This window comes from Panulirus ornatus, chromosome 1 (genome assembly GCF_036320965.1).
Source record: "Panulirus ornatus isolate Po-2019 chromosome 1, ASM3632096v1, whole genome shotgun sequence".
Lineage (NCBI taxonomy): Eukaryota > Metazoa > Arthropoda > Malacostraca > Decapoda > Palinuridae > Panulirus > Panulirus ornatus.
The window spans coordinates 20,591,132-20,615,371 of record NC_092224.1 but is presented as its reverse complement, the minus strand read 5'-3'; the positions used below and the strand labels follow the sequence as shown (position 1 = coordinate 20,615,371).

At 39.9% G+C, this 24,240-nt stretch overlaps 1 protein-coding gene across 1 annotated transcript in view; it reads right to left on the bottom strand.

Moving 5' to 3' along the window:
• Nucleotides 1–24,240, bottom strand: part of LOC139762577 (uncharacterized) — a 228,574-nt gene that overhangs the window by 111,010 nt on the left and 93,324 nt on the right. The window contains exons 8-11 of the mRNA XM_071687618.1: nucleotides 17,137–17,412; nucleotides 14,863–14,992; nucleotides 5,376–5,558; nucleotides 4,942–5,090 (exon numbers count right to left, since the gene is read on the bottom strand). Of these exons, the coding sequence (XP_071543719.1) occupies nucleotides 4,942–5,090; nucleotides 5,376–5,558; nucleotides 14,863–14,992; nucleotides 17,137–17,412 (738 nt within the window). The remainder of the gene's footprint in view (nucleotides 1–4,941; nucleotides 5,091–5,375; nucleotides 5,559–14,862; nucleotides 14,993–17,136; nucleotides 17,413–24,240) is intronic.

Below are 24,240 nucleotides of genomic sequence, written 5' to 3'. Positions count from 1 at the left end.
TCCTAAAGACAGAATAGAAGAAGGATTCATGGAAGTTTAGTGGTACTTTCTCAATAAGAATGGGCAGTAGTGAAGAAGGCATGAAAAAGTTCAAAACATCTGATGAAATCAAAATTTTTCATTATCTACAAAATGTGAAAACAGCTAAATCATCTGTACTAAAACATTTTTCACCTCAATGAATTGTACATAATCTTCTCTCTATTTTTGCACTATATTACCTTCCTCAAAATTCAGAACAAGATGAAAAATGCATAAACTTTCTCAAACAATGTCAGCTACAAAATATATCCATGTTCAAGACCCAAGTCATGCATGTGAAGCAGCCTATCATGACAGACAAAGTCAGGGACCTCATTCCTGCCAAACCCTATTATTCCTTCCTGTAAATAATGAACTTCAAACAGACTTCAAATTTAACAGTAGGCACGTGGAAGTATAGCTCATTCTTTTCAATCTTCTCTTCCAAATAAAAGAAATTATTTTCAACTCCAAAGAGCTTTGCTTTCTGCTTTATGAAAAGAGCTTAGATGACCAATATCAGACAAAAGGCACAGTCTGTACCACAGAAGGATCCTTCACTTGTGAGATACTCACACAAAAATATATAATCAGCCATAAACAAGAACAAATGAAAATGGTTACCATTAACCCTTTCCATACAACTGGAGAAAATCTCCTTCTTTATATATATTCATTATCTAATACTTAATTGCTGTTTCATACATCTGCAAAGTAGCACCAGGCAACAGACAAAGAATGGCCCATCCACTCATATACACATATAAATATATACATCAACACCCATACACACACATATACATACATATACATACACAGACATATATATATATATACACATGTACATATTCATACTTGTTTGCCTTCATCCATTCCCGGCATCACCCCGTCATTTCCCACGTCAGCAAGGTAGCACCAGGAAGCAGGCAAAGAAAGACCCATCCACTCAAATTTTTTTTTTTTTTTTGGGGGGCTTTGTCGCTGTCTCCCGCGTTTGCGAGGTAGCGCAAGGAAACAGACGAAAGAAATGGCCCAACCCACCCCCATACACATGTATATACATACATCCACACACGCAAATATACATACCTACACAGCATTCCATGGTTTACCCCAGACGCTTCACATGCCCTGATTCAATCCACTGACAGCACGTCAACCCCGGTATACCACATCGATCCAATTCACTCTATTCCTTGCCCTCCTTTCAACCTCCTGCATGTTCAGGCCCCGATCACACAAAATCTTTTTCACTCCATCTTTCCACCTCCAATTTGGTCTCCCACTTCTCCTCGTTCCCTCCACCTCCGACACATATATCCTCTTGGTCAATCTTTCCTCACTCATTCTCTCCATGTGCCCAAACCATTTCAAAACACCCTCTTCTGCTCTCTCAACCACGCTCTTTTTATTTCCACACATCTCTCTTACCCATATGTTACTTACTCGATCAAACCACCTCACACCACACATTGTCCTCAAACATCTCATTTCCAGCACATCCTCCTGCGCCTAACTCTATCCATAGCCCACGCCTCGCAACCATACAACATTGTTGGAACCACTATTCCTTCAAACATACCCATTTTTGCTTTCCGAGATAATGTTCTCGACTTCCACACATTCTTCAAGGCTCCTAGAATTTTCGCCCCCTCCCCCACCCTATGATCCACTTCCGCTTCCATGGTTCCATCCGCTGCCAGATCCACTCCCAGATATCTAAAACACTTTACTTCCTCCAGTTTTTCTCCATTCAAACTTACCTCCCAATTGACTTGACCCTCAACCCTACTGTACCTAATAACCTTGCTCTTATTCACATTTACTCTTAACTTTCTTCTTTCACACACTTTACCAAACTCAGTCACCAGCTTCTGCAGTTTCTCACATGAATCAGCCACCAGCGCTGTATCATCAGCGAACAACAACTGACTCACTTCCCAAGCTCTCTCATCCCCAACAGACTTCATACTTGCCCCTCTTTCCAAAACTCTTGCATTCACCTCCCTAACAACACCATCCATAAACAAATTAAACAACCATGGAGACATCACACACCCCTGCCGCAAACCTACATTCACTGAGAACCAATCACTTTCCTCTCTTCCTACACGTACACATGCCTTATATCCTCGATAAAAACTTTTCACTGCTTCTAACAACTTGCCTCCCACACCATATATTCTTAATACCTTCCACAGAGCATCTCTATCAACTCTATCATATGCCTTCTCCAGATCCATAAATGCTACATACAAATCCATTTGCTTTTCTAAGTATTTCTCACATACATTCTTCAAAGCAAACACCTGATCCACACATCCTCTACCACTTCTGAAACCACACTGCTCTTCCCCAATCTGATGCTCTGTACATGCCTTCACCCTCTCAATCAATACTCTCCCATATAATTTACCAGGAATACTCAACAAACTTATACCTCTGTAATTTGAGCACTCACTCTTATCCCCTTTGCCTTTGTACAATGGCACTATGCACGCATTCCGCCAATCCTCAGGCACCTCACCATGAGTCATACATACATTAAATAACCTTACCAACCAGTCAACAATACAGTCACCCCCTTTTTTTATAAATTCCACTGCAATACCATCCAAACCTGCTGCCTTGCTGGCTTTCATCTTCCGCAAAGCTTTTACTACCTCTTCTCTGTTTACCAAATCATTTTCCCTAACCCTCTCACTTTGCACACCACCTCGACCAAAACACCCTATATCTGCCACTATATCATCAAACACATTCAACAAACCTTCAAAATATTTACTCCATCTCCTTCTCACATCATCACTACTTTATCACCTCCCCATTTGCACCCTTCACTGAAGTTCCCATTTGCTCCCTTGTCTTATGCACTTTATTTACCTCCTTCCAGAAATCTTTTTATTCTCCCTCAAATTTATCTACATTTATTCATTCTACTTGATTGCCATTTCCAACATCAGCAAGGTAGTGCCAATTCAAGGGAGAAACTGTAGAAGCTGGTGTCTAAGTTTGGGAGTGTGTGTGAAAGGAGAAAAATAAAAGTAAATGTGAATAGAATAAGGTTTTTAGGTTAAGGAGTGCAAAGAAACACATTAGTTGCTATGTAAATCTGAATGGAGAAAATTTGTAGGATAAGAAGGGTTGTAGATATTTAAGACTGGACATGGCAGTTATTGGAACCATGGGAGCTGAGGTGAGTCAGAAGGTGGGTGAGGGGGTGATGGTCCTGGAAGCAATGAGGAATAAGTGGACAGAGAGGTCACTTCCTGAGAGGGCAAAAATGGGTATATTTGAAAAGACATTAGTCATGACAGAGTTGTATGGACGTGAGGCACTGGCTATCCATGATTATGAACTGACGAAGGTAACTGTGTTTGAAACGAAATGCTTGAAGACAGTATGTAATGAAGAGAGTTGACTGATTAAAAAATGATAAGGTAAGAGAGAGGTGTGATAATAAGAAGAGTATGGTTGAAAGAACTCATGAGGGGTGAGCTAAAATGGTTTGGGCATTTGAAGAAAATGCAAGAGAAGAGGTTGACAACAGAGATATTTGTCAGAAGTGAATGTGATGAATAGAACAGACTATAGATGCAAGGATGGAGTGAATATATTCTAAGTGCTCAGGGTCTGAACCTATACAAGGATGAAAGGTGTGCATAGGATAGAGTTAATTGGAGCGATGTGGCACACAGAAGGCAATGTGTTGTCAATGGACTGAACCATAACAAATGAAGTAGCCTGAGGAAACCATGGAAATGGTCTGTGGGGACTGACTGTGGATAGGGGCATGTCATTTGGGTACATTACATATGAGGCCATTTCTTTGTCTGTTCCTCGCACTGCCTTGTCAATGAGGGAAACAGCAAACAATTGTGAAAGAAAAAAGGAAAAAAACTTCAAATATTTCTAAATTCTTTATAATCATCACTTTGCTCTTTTACACCATTTTCACTTGTCTCACCACTTCTATGTCTTTGCTATCACTGCTGACTACTTATTCCCCAACTAATTCAACCCTCAAGGGCACTTGCCTCTTATATACCTCCATAATACAGGTTGAGTGTTTGCAAAGATTCACCAAGACTTATCCTGGCAGGACTTTTGTCAATGACAACCTGATCTAAGAATGCCATTACTGGCACCTGTCAGGTGTGTGTTCTCAGGGTGCCATTACAGTATAGGCTGGGCCCAGGTGTGACTGTAAGTGTATGGGCCCTTTTAGGATGATGTGTTGTGTATGATGGGGAAAAAAAAAAGACACAGATGTAGGTAGAACTGATGCAAATACAAGAAATGAGTTCTGGGCAACTTCAGTAATAAATGTTGAAAACCAATAAATGACAATATAAAATCGTACCATGATCAAACAAAGTTAGAGAAGGGAAAGTATTGTTACAATCTCTTGACGTAAAACATGTTTGACTCAATTTCAACCTGAAACTGAGTTCAGGTCAATAAAACTAATGGTAAGCATGAAGGAAACTGATATCAGAAACCTGACTTTAATCAAACATGTAACCTCAGAAAGTCTGATAAAAATTCAAGCTCTATCTTTTAGAAGATCATGAATGGAAAGTGAAGTTCAGGACAGACATATTAATTTACCAACAAGAACAACAGTTCATAGTACTTGTGGAATAGGGGATAGGGGAGAAAGAATACTTCCCACGTATTCCCTGCGTGTCGTAGAAGGCGACTAAAAGGGGAGGGAGCGGGGGGCTGGAAATCCTCCCCTCTCACTTTTTTTTTTCCCCCAAAAGAGGGAACAGAGAAGGGGCCCAGGTGAGGATATTCCCTCAAGGGCCCAGTCCTCTGTTCTCAACGCTACCTCGCTAATGCGGGAAATGGCGAATAGTATGAAAGAAGAAAAGAAAAGTACTTGTGGAATAAATACAGCATTATGAGAGTACATACCTAAGATCTTCTCTGACAGCAATATGACTAGAAATATTCCTGAGAATTCCACCTCCATTCTCAACAATGGCAAGGGTTTTAGACTGAGACTTGTAGGTCAGTGTGTTGCAGATAAATGCTAAGGCTCCTTCAACTGCGCATATTTCAGCCTGAAAGGCAAAACCTTCCTTCTATTACATGTGGTTGAAGAACTTTGATAATATATGGCCCTACCTGTCAAAAGCAAAATTTTGTTTTCCTGTTAGCATGTGAAAAGTCAGTAAATTTCTTTACTCTTTTGCTATATGCATTCACATGATACAGAACTGACAATATACTTCTACTGCAAAGATACTTTGATAAATCATCCTTAGGTATTACTCCATACATGCTAACAATTACACAAGAGCCAATATTTCAGTTAGTGTAAATCATAACAAAGTACAGAAACGCACCTTGTTAATACTACAGTGAGCTGAAAGATTCCACACAGCAGACAAAATGACCTTCAGTGTGGATTCCTTTCGTGCAGAAAGGGCAGCAAGCATAAGAATTGACACTGCTCCAACATCCCTCAAGCTTGCTTTACTTGCTCCATCTGCTCTCCAAGACAGATTCCGCAACACACTGGCAGTCACCTAGAGTGTAAAAGTTCACACAGCATATATAAATATCTTCATATTTCTAGATAAATGGTAACAGGAGTTCCCTGAATGCTTTTCATTCTATGGACAAATTCTTTTTGAAGATAAGAAATCATAATTAAGGCTATAGCTTGCCAAGCAAAGACTTCTACAAACACTATATTAAAACACCACACAGTTTATATTTTACAAATACTATGATTTAACTCTTCATCCATGTACAATTACATAGAAAAATAATTTGATAACACAATGCTGTGACAGAACCAAGCAAATATATCTATCTTAGATGCATTCTATGGCTCAAACATTCATAAACATTTTAAGCAGAAATGCATGGCTTCTACATATTTGAAGTACCTTTCATTACATAAGCTTACTACATATTCAGTATGTAGTAAGCATATAAGTGTTGGCAAGTGAGAAGATGAATCAGAAAGATTGCAAGGAATATGAAAGAAGGATGATAGAAAGTTTAGATGAAATTGCAATAAATGTATGAATGCAGTCATGTGTGAATGAAGTACTGAAAATGTTTACAGACTGTTCCAGGTTTTGAGATACAAAAATAATAGGGCAAATGCATGGTGGATACATGGAAATAAAAATGCTGTGGCAAAGAAGAAAAAGGAACATGGTAAATTGCTCAAAAGGAATGTACAAGTTGATCTTCAATAAAAGAGGAGGGTAGAATATAAGTTGTGTAAGCAGAATGTTGAGAAGCTGACAGAGGAAGCTATGGAAGAGTAGATGAAGATTTGAAAGAAAGTTAAGTAAAAAGTTTAGTTAATACAAGAAACTGTCCTGGAAGTAGGTGAAAAAGGAAAGAGGTGGATGTAAAAGTGGAAGTGTAAATGTAAGAAGTAAGGAAGGAGAGTTGCTGAATCAAAAGGGGGAAGTGAAAGGAAGATGGAGAGAGTATCTTAAAGAAGTGATGAATGTGGGAGAAGGTTAGGAAGCAGCTGTTACATGCATGGGTATGGAAGAAGGAAAGAAAAGGAGACAAGTATAAGGGCCCATAGCAAGAAGGATGATAATGAGGCTGAAGGTAAGAAAGACACCTGGAATGGATGGGATTATAGTTGAAATGTTGAAGTACAGAGCAGGTGTAGAGTGGATACATTTGATATGTAATTTAGCATATAAAAAACACAAAGGAATACCAAGAAATTCAAACAGCAACAGACCATTGGGTCTTTTCATGGCTGTCTGTGATAGTGGAAACAAAAGGTTGTACGTAAGTATTGGGTTAAAGCTATTATAGCTCCTTTATTCAAAGAAAATGGAGCTAAGGATGTATGTAGTAATCATAGAGGAATAAGTCTGTTCAGTATACCAAGAAAATTGTATGCAAGTGCAGAGTGAGATAGCGATGAAAATTGACTAAATGCATAATAAATGAGGAACAAGGGGGTTTTAGGAAAAGCAGGAGATGTGTGGGTCAGATTTTTGTGATGAAAATAAGTGTGAAAAAGTATTTAATGAAAAGTAAGAGCAGTATGCAGCTTTTATGGATGTGGAGAAAGCTTGCGACACAGTTGAATGGGATGCTTTATGGGATGTGTTAAGATTATATGGGATAGAGGAACAACAGTAGGATGGTGTGAAAGCTTTCTCCTGAGGAGCAAATACATGTGTAAGAGTGGACGGAAAGTTGAGTGAAAATTTTGGTATACATGTAGGTGTCAGACAGGGATATGTGATGCCACTGTGTGATGTGACACACCCATAATGACCCAAGTAGTAGGGTTGGGTTTTGTTATCCGAGTGTCCTCTAACTCCATGTGGGTTACTGAACTACCCTCATTGCCTGCTTCATTACCGTGTAAGATGTGATCCTGTTAACATCTTCTGGTGTCTCAGAATATTTTCCTCCATCTGTGATCAGTTACCATTTGCTTCTAAAGATGTGCTTAAATACATGAAAGCATTTAAGCAAATTTTCCAGCTTTGATTTCATTATGTGGACTACAAGTTCATAAGGATATTAGGTTCAGTAGGGTTGAGGGACAAGTTAATTGGGATGCAAGCTTGAATGGAGAATAATTGGAGGAAATAAAGTGTCTTAGATATCTGGGAGTGGCCATAGCAGCAAACAGAACCATGAAAGTGAATGTGAGTCACAGGGTGGGAAAGGGGGCGAAGGTTCTGGGAGCGATGAAGAATGTGTGAAAGGAGAGAACATTATCTTGGAGCAAGAATGGGTACGTATGATGGAATAGTAGTTTCAACAATATCATATAGTTGCTTGGCATGGGCTATATAGATAGGGTTGTATGGAGGAAGTTGGATGTGTTGGAAATGAAATGTTGGAGGACAATATGTGGTGTGAGGTGGTTTGATCGAGTAAGTAATGAAAGGGTAAGAGAGATGTGTGAAAATGAAAAGAGTGTGGCTGAGAGAGCAGAAGAGGGTGTGTTGAAATGGTATGGGCATATGGAGAGAATGAGTGAGGAAAGATTGACAAAGAGCATATATGTGTAGATGTGGAGGGAACAAGAAGCGGAAGACCAAGTTACATCTCCCAGTCATTTGCACTATTTCCCTGCAAAAATCATCCAAATGCCTCTATCTTCTCTTTCACTAACAATCTTACTACTTCATCCCACCACTCACTACCCTTTCTTATCTGCCCACCTCCCATGCTTCTCATGCCACAAGCATCTCAAGCATCTTTTGCGCAAGCCATCACTGTTTCCCTAAATACATCCCATTTTTTCCATTCTGCACTCAGTCTCTCCTGGTACTTCCTCACACAAGTCTCCTTCCAAAGCTCAATTACTCTCATCACTCTCTTCAACCCAACATTCTCTCTTCTTTTCTGAAAACCTCTACAAATCTTCACCTTCGCCTCCACAAGATAATGATCAGACATCTCTCCAGATGCACCTCTAAGCACATTAACATCCAAAAGTCTCTCTTTCATGCACCTATCAATTAACACATAATCCAATAACACTCTCTGGCCATCTCTCCTACTTACATACGTATACTTATGTATATCTCTCTCTTTAAACCATGTACTCCCAATCACCAGTCCTTTTTCAGCACACAAATCTAAAAGCTCTTCACCGTTTCCATTTACAACACTGAACACCCCATGTACACCAATTATTCCCTCAACTGCCACATTACTCACCTTTGAATTCAAATCACCCATAACTATAACCCAGTCTCGTGCATCAAAACTTCCAACACACTCACTCAGCTGCTTCCAAAACATTTGCCTCTCATGATCTTTCTTCTCATGCCCAGGTCCATAGGCACCAATAATCACCCATCTCTCTCCATCCACTTTCAGTTTTACCGATATCATTCTAGAGTTTACTTTCTTACACTCTATCCATACTCCCACAACTCCTGTTTCAGGAGTAGTGCTACTCCTTCCTTTGCTCTTGTCCTCTTACCAACCCCTGACTTTACTCCCAAGACATTCCCAAACCACTCTTCCCCTTTAACCTTGAGCTTCGTTTCACACAGAGCTAAAACATCCAGGTTTCTTTCCTCAAACATACTACCTATCTCTCCTTTTTTCTCATCTTGGTTACATCCCAATCTGAGCCTTCGAGGAGAGTGAGTACTCCCCGCATGACTCCTTCTTCTGTTTTCCCTTTTAGAAAGTTAAAATACAAGGAGGGGAGGGTTTCTAGCCCCCCGCTCCTGTCCCCTTTAGTCGCCTTCTACGACACGCATGGAATGCATGGGAAGTATTCTTTCTCCCCATCCCCAGGGATATATATATATATATATTTATCATTATCATTATACATAATTGCTATTTCTTGCATCAGCGGGGTAGCGCCAAGAAACAGAGAAAGAATGGCCCATCCACTCACATACACACACACACATATATTCATCTGTTTATTTATATTACTTTGTTGCTGTCTCCCGCGTTAGTGAGGTAGTGCAAGGTAACAGACAAAAGAATGGCCCACCCACCCACATACACATGTATATACATACACGTCCACACACGCAAATATACATACCTATGCATCTCAACGTAAACATATATATACTCACACAAACATATACATATATACACATGTACATAATTCACACCGTCTGCCTTAATTCATTCCCATTGCCACCCCGCCACACATGAAATAACAACCCCCTCACCCTGCATGTGCGCCAGGTAGCGCTAGGAAGGGACAACAAAGGCCACATTCGTTCACACTCAGTCTCTAGCTGTCATGTATAATGCAGTGAAACCACAGCTCCCTTTCCACATTCAGGCCCCACACAACTTTCCATGGTTTACCTCAGACGCTTCACATGCCCTGCTTCAATCCATTGACAGCATGTCGACACCGGTATACCACATCATTCCATTTCACTCTAATCCTTGCACGCCTTTCACCCCCCTGCATATTCAGGCCCCGATCACTCAAAATCTTTTTCACTCCATCTTTCCACCTCCAATTTGGTCTCCCATTTCTCCTCGTTCCCTCAACCTCTGACACATATATCCTCTTTGTCAATCTTTCCTCACTCATTCTCTCCATGTGACCAAACCATTTCAAAATACCCTCTTCTGCTCTCTCAACCACACTCTTTTTATTACCACACATCTCTCTTACCCTATTATTACTAACACACACACACACACTACCTCGCAAACGCGGGAGACAGCGACAGAGCAAAAAGAAAAATATATATATATATATATATATATATATATATATATATATATATATATATATATATATATATATATATATATATATATATGTGTGTGTATGTGTATACATATATATATATATATATATATACATGTGTGTGTATATATATATATATATATATATATATATATATATATATATATATATATATATATATATATATATATATATATTGTTTTTTTTTTTTCCAAACTATTCGCCATTTCCCGCGTTAGCGAGGTAGCGTTAAGAACAGAGGACTGGGCCTTTTTTGGAATATCCTCACCTGGCCCCCTCTGTTCCTTCTTTTGGAAAATTAAAAAAAAAAAAAAAAAAAAACGAGAGGGGAGGATTTCCAGCCCCCCGCTCCCTCCCCTTTTAGTCGCCTTCTACGACACGCAGGGAATACGTGGGAAGCATTCTTAATCCCCTATCCCCAGGGATATATATATATATGTGTATATATATATATATATATATATATATATATACTCGTGAGGATGAGTAAGGAGGATTGACGGAGAGGATGTGCGTGTCGGAGGTGGGGGGGGGGACCGGATTGGAGGGGGAAAGATGGGGTGGGGGGGTTTTGGGTTGTCGGGACCTGGACATGCGGGGGGGTGGGAGGCGTGCGGGGGTGGAGTGGGTTGGGGCGGTGTGGTATGCTGGGGTCGACGTGGTGTCGGTGGGTTGAGCCGGGGCGTGTGGGGCGTTTGGGGTGGGCCGTGGAGGGTTCTGTGGGGCCTGGATGTGGGGGGGAGCTGTGGTTTCGGTGCATTATTGCGTGACAGCTGGAGACTGAGTGTGAGAGAATGGGGCCTTTGTTGTCTTTTCCTAGCGCTACCTCGCACACATGGGGGGGGGGGGATGTTGTTGTTCCATGTGTGGCGGGGTGGCGATGGGGGTGAGTGGGGGCAGACAGTGTGAATTGTGTACATGGGTGTATGTGTGTGTGTCTGTGTGTGTATATATGTGTGTGCGTTGGGATGTATAGGTGTGTATATGTGGTGTGTGTGTGGGCGTGTATGTGTGTACATGTGTGTGTGGGTGGGTTGGGCCATTCTTTCGTCTGTTTCCTTGCGCTGCCTCGCTGGCGCGGGGGACGGCGACAAAGCAAAGTGAATAAATAGATAAATATATATAGGGGAGAAAGAATACTTCCCACGTATTCCCTGCATGTCGTAGAAGGCGACTAAAAGGGAAGGGAGCGGGGGGCTGGAAATCCTCCCCTCTCATTTTTTTTTTAAATTTTCCAAAAGAAGGAACAGAGAAGGGGGCCATATGAGGATATTCCCTCTAAGGCCCAGTCCTCTGTTCTTAACGCTACCTCGCTAATGCGGGAAATGGCGAATAGTATGGAAAAAAAAAAAAAAATATATATATATATATATATATTTTTTTTTTCATACTATTCGCCATTTCCCGCGATAGTAAGGTAGCGTTAAGAACAGAGGATTGGGCCTTTGAGGGAATATCCTCACCTGGCCCTCTTCTCTGTTCCTTCTTTTGGAAAATAAAAAAAAAAAAATGAGAGGGGAGGATTTCCAGCCCCTCGCTCCCTTCCCTTTTAGTCGCCTTCTACGACACGCAGGGAATACGTGGGAAGTATTCTTTCTCCCCTATCCCCAGGGAATATATGAATATATATATATATATATATATATATATATATATATATATATATATATATATATTTTTTTTTTTTTTTGCTTTGTTGCTGTCTCCCGCGTTTGCGAGGTAGCGCAAGGAAACAGACGAAAGAAATGGCCCAACCCACCCCCATACACATGTATATACATACGTCCACACACGCAAATATACATACCTACACAGCTTTCCATGGTTTACACCAGACGCTTCACATGCCCTGATTCAATCCACTGACAGCACGTCAACCCCGGTATACCACATCGCTCCAATTCACTCTATTCCTTGCCCTCCTTTCACCCTCCTGCATGTTCAGGCCCTGATCACACAAAATCTTTTTCACTCCATCTTTCCACCTCCAATTTGGTCTCCCTCTTCTCCTCGTTCCCTCCACCTCCGACACATATATCCTCTTGGTCAATCTTTCCTCACTCATTCTCTCCATGTGCCCAAACCATTTCAAAACACCCTCTTCTGCTCTCTCAACCACGCTCTTTTTATTTCCACCCATCTCTCTTACCCTTACGTTACTTACTCGATCAAACCACCTCACACCACACATTGTCCTCAAACATCTCATTTCCAGCACATCCATCCTCCTGCGCACCACTCTATCCATAGCCCACGCCTCGCAACCATACAACATTGTTGGAACCACTATTCCTTCAAACATACCCAAAGCAAATATATATATATATATACATATATATATATATTATCCCTGGGGATAGGGGATTAAGAATGCTTCCCACGTATTCCCTGCGAGTCGTAGAAGGCGACTAAAAGGGGAGGGAGCGGGGGGCTGGAAATCCTCCCCTCTCGTTTTTTTTTAATTTTCCAAAAGAAAGAACAGAGGGGGGCCAGGTGAGGATATTCCAAAAAAGGCCCAGTCCTCTGTTCTTAACGCTACCTCACTAACGCGGGAAATGGCGAATAGTTTAAAAGAAAGAAAAAATATATATACGGCCATATACGCATATATACATACACATACACAGACATATACATATATATACATTCACACTTGTTTGCCTTCATCCATTCTTGTCACTACCCTGCCCCACAGGAAACAGCATCACTGCCCACCCGTTTCAGATTGATAGACTATATGGGCAAATGATCACCAGAAGGCATTTGGGACCAAGCATTCCTCCACATCCTTTAATTCTGCTCCTTCTTCTCTCGCTCGGTCTCCATCTCTATCTTGACACAATATCCTCAATAAACTTGGACAGGACATATCGGTGGGGTAGATGAAATCTGGTTAAGTTGAATGCCTTCAAGACTCAGTTTCTACTTATCTCTCTCTCAAAAAATCATCATAACTTCCCTCTTTCCTTTCATGGTTCTGTAATTCCACCTCTTGACTTGATGAACATACTTCATAATACCATAACATCCACTCTTTCTGGAAGTTCTGTTTAGATGTCGATATTTCTTTTCTTTTGAACAGTTGCTTTGTTTATACAGAGGAGTGATCCATCTTTGTATGGAGTACTGCTCTCACATCTGGTGTGCTTCTAGCTCTGCATTCTTACTTGACAGAATTGTCAAAAGCATTCGGATTAAAAAGCTCTCCCAGGCTAACTTCAAAATTTGACCTACTTGCACTAGACCACGATGTTGCTTCACTTTCCTTTTTCTATAGGTATTACTTAGGTTTTTTCTCCTAATAGCTGGCTGCTTGTGTACCCCCACCAATGGCTACATCAAGCAATGCTTAGCAAGCTGCTGAGTCACATGGTTGCTGTGTAGCCGTTGGCAACTCAAGGATGGGCAACCTTTGATAAGTATTTGTTTCCATAAAACTCAAGGCTTTGGAACTTCTTATGTCTTTCCCAATAACTACAACATGGCATATTTTAAAAGAGGTTTTTCACTTCCTTAAATATTGTAAATACTTTCCCTTGTCTCTTCTTTTTCCCTTTCATAATCCCTCTCTATTTCAATTAAGGCCTAACCTTGATGTGAACTTTTGTCAGTGCTTGGAGCCTCCAATGTAATAAAAAAAAGCAGGGTTTGTATTTCAGATCTTTTAGGATTATTATAGATGCCAATATTTCCAATAGGGTTCTATGTTTTTAGACGTTCTTTGTAAGTAATATATGTCAATGCATACATTAAAAAACATTTACACTTACAAATTCTTTCTAGACTGATTTTACCATGAAAACACTAAGATAGGGTCTGACAGTTACATATATGATCAGGTGATACGGTGGGACACTCATTGGATGCCATTTTAAGGGCAGAACAAAGGCAAAAACCATGGAAATAAAAGATACCACTAAGAAAAGCATGAAGCACTGCTTCCTCAAAGTCACACTTCAGACACATATACTATTTTGGCTGGAATCTTAAATGCATGGGCATTAAGTTTTTGGATGTGCTCAGACTACAGGTATGGATAATAAAACTGGAGATCCAACTGTTCCAGATTTCTATCTACCAATCAGTATCAAGTATAATCCTCACAGCATTCAAAGCAAGGTAGTGCATAAGGATTCTCTTCCAATATTTCACATCATCATTTCTGAACTTTAAATTGTAAAAAAATAAGAAAGCAATGTTCAACATCCCTGCTGAAGCATTCATTAAGATGATTTTGTTCTCAAAGATCTAAGGAAATTACCACCTGCTTGTACTTCAAAAATAATGCATGAAAAGAATGGAGCCTGAATCAGCAAAAGCACACATGGACTAAAGCACTTTACAGTAACAAACAATCTAACAAATGTAAAAATCAGTGTGATTTTCAGAGGTACTACAATACTTTTTAACTTCTAATTCAATTTCTGAGATCATGTTAAAGAAGAAATAAAGATGAAAAAAAAGTTACAAATACATATTATTATTTCACAACTGCATAATGAAATAATGAAAATCAGAAACATGTTTAGAACAAATGGGGTATTACAGTGTATTCTAACAAAGCAGAAATACTGCCCTGTTTGAAAATAAACCAAAAAGTACAAACAAAATACCTGTCTCAGATCTTCACTTGGAGAATGAAGCTGTGATACAAGTGCCCTCATGAATGAACGGAAGGAACACAGAAGAGCCTTATTGGTACCATCCCCAAAGGTAAGGTTGGTTAGAGCCATGCCAGCATATCTGAAAATAGTGAACTGATATATCAAAATCTCCATATATAATGGCCATCAATCAAACCATTTAATCTATAGCTATGTAATTTCCCCTATTGTCATTACAGTGGTCTATACAATCTCTACACAGCTTGGTGAGCATCTGTCACCTGGAATTGCCTATTATGAAAAACTGCTAGAGACACCAGATGTAGAGAAGAACTGATGAACACGGTGAAATAATGAAGTTATAAGAGCAGGGAAAAGACAAGACCATTTTGCAATAACAGGTTATTTAAATAAGGAGTACAGAAACTGGTGACCCAATGCAGAAATAGCAAGAAACAAGTTTGTTATGGTTAGTGGATAGCTCATTATGCTACAAAAAAAAACAAAATTAAAGACAAAAAATCCTAGGAAAACTACATTCATACACACACACATATGATAATATTTTCTTGTTCACATTCATAATATCACTGTATTGGATGATTTATCATATATTCTTAAACTCTACACAATCCTTGTTCTAACAAAGTGTACTCCCTTGTCTACAGATTCACTTGATAATGAACTATGTCCTCAGAATCCTCAGACCTCTATTCCACTCCTTCAGTATCTTTTTTTTCAATGTTAGCTGAGATGGCATGGGCAGCTAAGGCCCTAATCAAGGCCATCCCATTAATGCTATATATGTATAAACATGTGTATGTGGGTGGGTTGGGCCATTCTTTCGTCTGTTTCCTTGCGCTACCTCGCTAACATGGGAGACAGCGACAAAGCATAATAAAAATAATTAAATAAAATATTAGTATCATTATCATAATATTATACATAATTGCTGTTTCCTGCATCAGCGAGGCAGAGCCAAGAAACAGATGAAGAATGGCCCATCCACTCATTTTCTTTTTTCATACATATTTGCCATCTCCTGAGTAAGCAACGTAGCATTAAGAATAGAGGACTGAGCCTCGGAGGAAATATCCTCACTTGGCCCCCTTCTTTGTTACTTCTTTTGGGAAATTAAAAACGGAAGGGGAGGATTTTCAGCCTCCCACTCCCTCCCCTTTTAGTCGCCCTCTACAACACGCAGGGAATATGTGGGAAGAATATGATGGAAAAGAATGGAATGTGCAAATATTGCATGTCGATGATACTGTACCATATCAAAGGTAAAACAGTTGATAAATGCCAAGATACAGTAATCACCAATTTGTACTGTACATGGTGGGAGTTTACACTCAGGGGCCCTATGTCTTGAGCATTCTCAACTATCATACAACTTCTTCAATTCAGGTATGATCTCTGCATTAACCATGCCCTCACTCATCTTATTACATTCATCCACCATTCTTATACTATGAAGGTACTTTGCTAAATCTTTTTTTAAAAAGCTTCTTGCTTAATTTTGTATTATGTCCTCTGACTGCTTTATTCGTACATTTCATGAAGAACTGTGAAGAACTTCAAAAGAGTATGTAAGAAGAGGAAGTTTAAAAAGGAGACTAGTAAAACCAAACTGGATGCACCTAAAAAGAGAAACTTGGTGTATATGATGCAGCAAAGAAGGATGAGGTGAGAAACAATGTTACAAGAATATCTCTGGTCGAGGTGGTGGAATGAAAGAAGTTGCGATATCACAGTACCAAATGGTAGGCATGTAACTGTATCCCTGAAGAAATATGAGTTTTCAGCTGCAGTGGGGCCCATCAAAAGGAACAGCTTAAGGCTCCTATTAGAGCAGAAATCAGTTGAATACTGTCACATTGAGCTAAAATACCATGATAAACTATTACAATGTGCTTAAAAATGCTGCATTATCAACATGCTGTATAATTAATGGAAAATACTTACCAGTTCACCTTTAAAGCTATAGTGAAAAACTATCTTTCACTCTACACATTCTTTCTAGCTTAAAAGGAGCATGAAATTCAAAAGCACTATGAGTTTTTGGGCTAAACATTGGTCAAATTACTTGTTCTATATCTAGATAAATTAGAAAATCTGGCAGTGCTTAGTAAACTGATACAATAACATACTATATACATTTAAAAGTAATAGTAAACGAGAATTCTTTTCACTGGCAATATCTCATCAACAAGGCAACGATACTACTTGGTAGTTGAAAATGGCATTACACACCTCAGTTAAAAAAATTAATGCAGTACTAACCTTCTTAAAGTTATGCAGTACTGATCAGATGTGGTAGAGCCATGACCATCATGATCTCGTCTGATAAGCTCTGCTATAGCATGAAGGCCACCCAGCGAACACATGGCATGACGGTGGTCTTCATCAAATGAAAGCTTCATTAGGGCAGCCATTGCAGGACATGGATGCCGATCCATGTCATCTTCTAATAGTGGACCACGACCTGCACTTGTTCTCTCTAGCCGTTCATACAGGTAGTCCGAGTAATCTCTAATTTGTTCTAATAGCCTCAGTACTCTGAAGTATGAAAACCATGAGTCATATTTCAGAAAAAAATATACTTTAAAAACTGCAGAATATAAAATGCTCCTATAAATATTACCGTGCAACTGGAGGGATGTCTGATCATTATCTTGTGGAGGCTAAGGTGAAGATTTGTATGGGTTTTCAGAAAAGAAGAGTGAATGTTGGGGTGAAGAGGGTGGTGAGAGTAAGTGAGCTTGGGAAGGAGACTTGTGTGAGGAAGTACCAGGAGAGACTGAGTACAGAATGGAAAAAGGTGAGAACAATGGAAGTAAGGGGAGTGGGGGAGGAATGGGATGTATTTAGGGAATCAGTGATGGATTGCGCAAAAGATGCTTGTGGCATGAGAAGAGTGGGAGGTGGGTTGATTAGAAAGGGTAGTGAGTGGTGGGATGAAGAAGTAAGAGTATTAGTGAAAGAGAAGAGAGAGGCATTTGGACGATTTTTGCAGGGAAAAAATGCAATTGAGTGGGAGACGTATAAAAGAAAGAGACAGGAGTCAAGAGAAAGGTGCAAGAGGTGAAAAAAAAGGGGCAAATGAGAGTTGGGGTGAGAGAGTATCATTAAATTTTAGGGAGAATAAAAAGATGTTCTGGAAGGAGGTAAATAAAGTGCGTAAGACAAAGGAGCAAATGGGAACTTCAGTGAAGGGCGCAAATGGGGAGGTGATAACAAGTAGTGGTGATGTGAGAAGGAGATGGAGTGAGTATTTTGAAGGTTTGTTGAATGTGTTTGATGATAGAGTGGCAGATATAGGGTGTTTTGGTCGAGGTGGTGTGCAAAGTGAGAGGGTTAGGGAAAATGATTTGGTAAACAGAGAAGAGGTAGTAAAAGCTTTGCGGAAGATGAAAGCCGGCAAGGCAGCAGGTTTGGATGGTATTGCAGTGGAATTTATTAAAAAAGGGGGTGACTGTATTGTTGACTGGTTGGTAAGGTTATTTAATGTATGTATGACTCATGGTGAGGTGCCTGAGGACTGGCGGAATGCGTGCATAGTGCCATTGTACAAAGGCAAAGGGGATAAGAGTGAGTGCTCAAATTACAGAGGTATAAGTTTGTTGAGTATTCCTGGTAAATTATATGGGAGGGTATTGATTGAGAGGGTGAAGGCATGTACAGAGCATCAGATTGGGGAAGAGCAGTGTGGTTTCAGAAGTGGTAGAGGATGTGTGGATCAGGTGTTTGCTTTGAAGAATGTATGTGAGAAATACTTAGAAAAGCAAATGGATTTGTATGTAGCATTTATGGATCTGGAGAAGGCATATGATAGAGTTGATAGAGATGCTCTGTGGAAGGTATTAAGAATATATGGTGTGGGAGGCAAGTTGTTAGAAGCAGTGAAAAGTTTTTATCGAGGATGTAAGGCATGTGTACGTGTAGGAAGAGAGGAAAGTGATTGGTTCTCAGTGAATGTAGGTTTGCGGCAGGGGTGTGTGATGTCTCCATGGTTGTTTAATTTGTTTATGGATGGGGTTGTTAGGGAGGTGAATGCAAGAGTTTTGGAAAGAGGGGCAAGTATGAAGTCTGTTGGGGATGAGAGAGCTTGGGAAGTGAGTCAGTTGTTGTTCGCTGATGATACAGCGCTGGTGGCTGATTCATGTGAGAAACTGCAGAAGCTGGTGACTGAGTTTGGTAAAGTGTGTGAAAGAAGAAAGTTAAGAGTAAATGTGAATAAGAGCAAGGTTATTAGGTACAGTAGGGTTGAGGGTCAAGTCAATTGGGAGGTGAGTTTGAATGGAGAAAAACTGGAGAAGTGAAGTGTTTTAGATATCTGGGAGTGGATCTGGCAGCTGATGGAACCATGGAAGCGGAAGTGGATCATAGGGTGGGGGAGGGGGTGAAAATTCTGGGAGCCTTGAAGAATGTGTGGAAGTCGAGAACATTATCTCGGAAAGCAAAAATGGGTATGTTTGAAGGAATAGTGGTTCCAACAATGTTGTATGGTTGTGAGGCGTGGACTATGGATAGAGTTGTGCGCAGGAGGATGGATGTGCTGGAAATGAGATGTTTGAGGACAATGTGTGGTGTGAGGTGGTTTGATCGAGTAAGTAACGTAAGGGTAAGAGAGATGTGTGGAAATAAAAAGAGCGTGGTTGAGAGAGCAGAAGAGGGTGTTTTGAAATGGTTTGGTCACATGGAGAGAATGAGTGAGGAAAGATTGACCAAGAGGATATATGTGTCGGAGGTGGAGGGAACGAGGAGAAGAGGGAGACCAAATTGGAGGTGGAAAGATGGAGTGAAAAAGATTTTGTGTGATCGGGGCCTGAACATGCAGGAGGGTGAAAGGAGGGCAAGGAATAGAGTGAATTGGAGCGATGTGGTATACCGGGGTTGACGTGCTGTCAGTGGATTGAATCAAGGCATGTGAAGCGTCTGGGGTAAACCATGGAAAGCTGTGTAGGTATGTATATTTGCATGTGTGGACGTATGTATATACATGTGTATGGGGGTGGGTTGGGCCATTTCTTTCGTCTGTTTCCTTGCGCTACCTCGCAAACGCAGGGAAACAGAAAAAAAAAAAAAAATTATCGTATTCTTTTATATGATGTACTAAAAACAAACTGCAACATGATATAAATGAGATACTCTTCTTAAGAATTAATACTGCCATGTTTTATGTTGGAGACTCCAGTCATGGACAAAAACCCACTCTATATTAAATGTAAAGAGGTAAATGAAAAGAAAAAAAAAAAAAAAGAGTAGAAGTACTTAACTTTGGAGGAAGTGAAAAGCCTGAATTTCAAAAAGTGCCACGTGAGGGATGAGGGTTCTGAACCTTTGAGGTGTAGGGAATCTTCCTACCTGGCTTCTCTTCGTCCTCGTTTGTCATCTGGGTGTGAGTGGACTATGTTGTGGAGGGCTTGTGCTGCTCTAAGTCGTGTCTCTCTAGTTGGTGCAACATCACCATCACCGCCATGAAGAAGCTAGAAATTTACAACATATCCCATAGTCATAAAACATTATAAATTAAATGTTCATGTTGTCATTTTTCTTGAATACTTCTAATAAGTAAAAGGCATTTTACTTTCAGTATCAGAGGCATCAGTCAGTTCTAAAATAATTCAAATATGCTTATATATTTGGAACTTCCATTTACATTCACTTGTCTCATTTTTCAAATAAAGCTTAAATCAATAATATTTCAATAGGTTACAGAATGTGGAGCTCATAATACTTTACAATATTCTTCATTCATTTATAGAACAGACATAAGAGGGTATTACACACAGCACAATAAATAACAATGGAAGCTATATTTTTGAACTAAGTCACAAGGAAACATTACATTTAATGATCACAAAGCTGCTTGAAATAACAAGCAAGACAGACCCAACTCCAAGTACCTGTATTAGTAAGGGTAGACAGCCAGACTGCCTCATGGCAACACAAGAGTCAGGGGATGAGGACATAGCCAAGAGTGTACGGCTCATGTCATCACGGTCACCCGAGGAAAACATGGAAAGAAGACCATAGACCATCTCCACCTGCCATAACACAGTAATCAGACACATGCAGCAAAGCAATGCTTGAGCAACTGTCAGCCAATAGTTGCAATGCACTTCAAGACCTTTAAAATCAAGCAATATACAGTAGTCTATATCATAAACTTATAAAATATATGCATTTGTGTTATCGTGTGCTTGGGTTAACAAACGATGATATATGTTTTCCTACATTTCAAAACAAAAATACAATATATATATATGCTATCATCTTCATCCCTATTTACAAAGGCTGGGTTCATTACATATAACCTCTTGCTTCCTTCATGCACATGTCCTCAACTTCTATCCAAGTATGCTAAGTGCTTGAGTAAACAAAAGACTGCCACAATAATATAAACAAATCCTTTTTTTCACTTTATAACAAACATACCATGAGGGTTCATCAAGCAAAACAAAGTCTCCATTCACTACTTCACCTTTATATACAGTACGTTTCCACAGCACAAAATCAGGGATAAATGTCCTGTCATTCACATCTGAATTATCACTGGAGAAAAACAATCCCCTCACTTCATCAGTTCATCTCTTGTGGTTTACCTCTTCTCTTTGAATCTTCAACCACATATCATCAACTAATAATGTGTCATATTTTCTACATGGTCAGACAATAATATGAGACTTCCAAATACTGGTGTCTCTTTCTATCATTTTTTTTCATTTATTGCTCTAACGTTACATCTAACTAATTCCAACTAAACTACATCACTTAGTTTGTTCATTTCTACTTCTTTTATTTCTTACCTATGCAGACCTAGGAAAACAAAAGTTTCACATCTGTACATTAGGTTTGTAACAAGCACTCCATGCAAGATTCTCAGACAACAAACATAAATTCTTCCCATTCACCAGAGTTTTCAGTATAACTTTTGCATTCAAAACAATATAAAATGCACATGATTCTTAAGGAATGCTGTTAGTGTCCATACTAAAACAATATGCAAAATTCATCTTTTATCTCTTTTCAGAAGAATATCTTTGGCATTCAAACAGTTCACTTTATAAAATGTGATGGCATCAACATACTTTCAGGGTTCTAAACAAAACAGGTGCAATAATAAAAGAACAAAACCTGGGAAACAATAAATCATCAGTACTTAGTCTTACATTCTCTTTTGCCAACTCTTTTTCCTCCACATCAAAGATCAAGCAACAGGCGCAATTTCAAATTCTGAATAGTGGGTAATGAAACGAACATAGTCCAACAAAAACACTAAGGTCTCTGGTTACAAATGACCTACAATGGACTCCCATGGTGTAAAGGTTAGCGTTCCTGACCATGATACATTCATGAGCCACCCAGGGTCGAGCCCATAGGTTTGAATCCTAGTTGCGGCAGTTGGTCCACAGTCAACCCAGCTGTTCATCCACCCCAGGGGTTGGTTGATAAAATGGGTACCTGGCTCAGCTAGAGAATGAGTATGAACGAATGTGGCTTTTTTTTGTCTGCTTTCCTGGCGCTACCTCACTGAGTCAGGGGTGTAGCGATGCTGTTTCCTGTCAGGTGGGGTAGCAACAGGAATGGATGAAGGCAAGCGAGTATGAATATGTAAATGTGTATATATGTATATGTCTGTGTATACACATGTATATGTATGTATATACTGATATGTATATGTGCGTATATGGGTATCTCTGTATATGTACATACATGTGTATGTGAGTGGGTTGGGCCATTCTTTTGTCTGTTTCCTTGCCCTACCTCACTGATACAGGAGATGGTGATTAAGTATAATAGAATATATGGGGATTGGGGAAGAGCAGTGCGGTTTCAGAAGTGGTAGAGGATGTGTGGATCAGGTGTTTGCTTTGAAGAATGTATGTGAGAAATACTTAGAAAAGCAAATGGATTTGTATGTAGCATTTATGGATCTGGAGAAGGCATATGATAGAGTTGATAGAGATGCTCTGTGGAAGGTATTAAGAATATATGGTGTGGGAGGCAAGTTGTTAGAAGCAGTGAAAAGTTTTTATCGAGGATGTAAGGCATGTGTACGTGTAGGAAGAGAGGAAAGTGATTGGTTCTCAGTGAATGTAGGTTTGCGGCAGGGGTGTGTGATGTCTCCATGGTTGTTTAATTTGTTTATGGATGGGGTTGTAAAGGAGGTAAATGCAAGAGTCCTGGAAAGAGGGGCAAGTATGAAGTCTGTTGGGGATGAGAGAGCTTGGGAAGTGAGTCAATTGTTGTTCGCTGATGATACAGCGCTGGTGCTGATTCATGTGAGAAACTGCAGAAGCTGGTGACTGAGTTTGGTAAAGTGTGTGAAAGAAGAAAGTTAAGAGTAAATGTGAATAAGAGCAAGGTTATTAGGTACAGTAGGGTTGAGGGTCAAGTCAATTGGGAGGTGAGTTTGAATGGAGAAAAACTGGAGGAAGTGAAGTGTTTTAGATATCTGGGAGTGGATCTGGCAGTGGATGGAACCATGGAAGTGGAAGTGGATCATAGGGTGGGGGAGGGGGTGAAAATTCTGGGAGCCTTGAAGAATGTGTGGAAGTCGAGAACATTATCTTGGAAAGCAAAAATGGGTATGTTTGAAGGAATAGTGGTTCCAACAATGTTGTATGGTTGCGAGGCGTGGGCTATGGATAGAGTTGTGCGCAGGAGGATGGATGTGCTGGAAATGAGATGTTTGAGGACAATGTGTGGTGTGAGGTGGTTTGATCGAGTAAGTAACGTAAGGGTAAGAGAGATGTGTGGAAATAAAAAGAGCGTGGTTGAGAGAGCAGAAGAGGGTGTTTTGAAACGGTTTGGTCACATGGAGAGAATGAATGAGGAAAGATTGACCAAGAGGATATATGTGTCGGAGGTGGAGGGAACGAGGAGAAGAGGGAGACCAAATTGGAGGTGGAAAGATGGAGTGAAAAAGATTTTGTGTGATCGGGGCCTGAACATGCAGGAGGGTGAAAGGAGGGCAAGGAATAGAGTGAATTGGAGCGATGTGGTATACCGGGGTTGACGTGCTGTCAGTGGATTGAATCAAGGCATGTGAAGCGTCTGGGGTAAACCATGGAAAGCTGTGTAGGTATGTATATTTGCGTGTGTGGACGTATGTATATACATGTGTATGGGGGTGGGTTGGGCCATTTCTTTCGTCTGTTTCCTTGCACTACCTCGCAAACGCAGAAAAAAAAAAAAAGAAAAAAAAAATTACCGTATTCTTTTATATGATGTACTAAAAACAAACTGCAACATGATATAAATGAGATACTCTTCTTAAGAATTAATACTGCCATGTTTTATGTTGGAGACTCCAGTCATGGACAAAAACCCACTCTATATTAAATGTAAAGAGGTAAATGAAAAGAAAAAAAAAAAAGA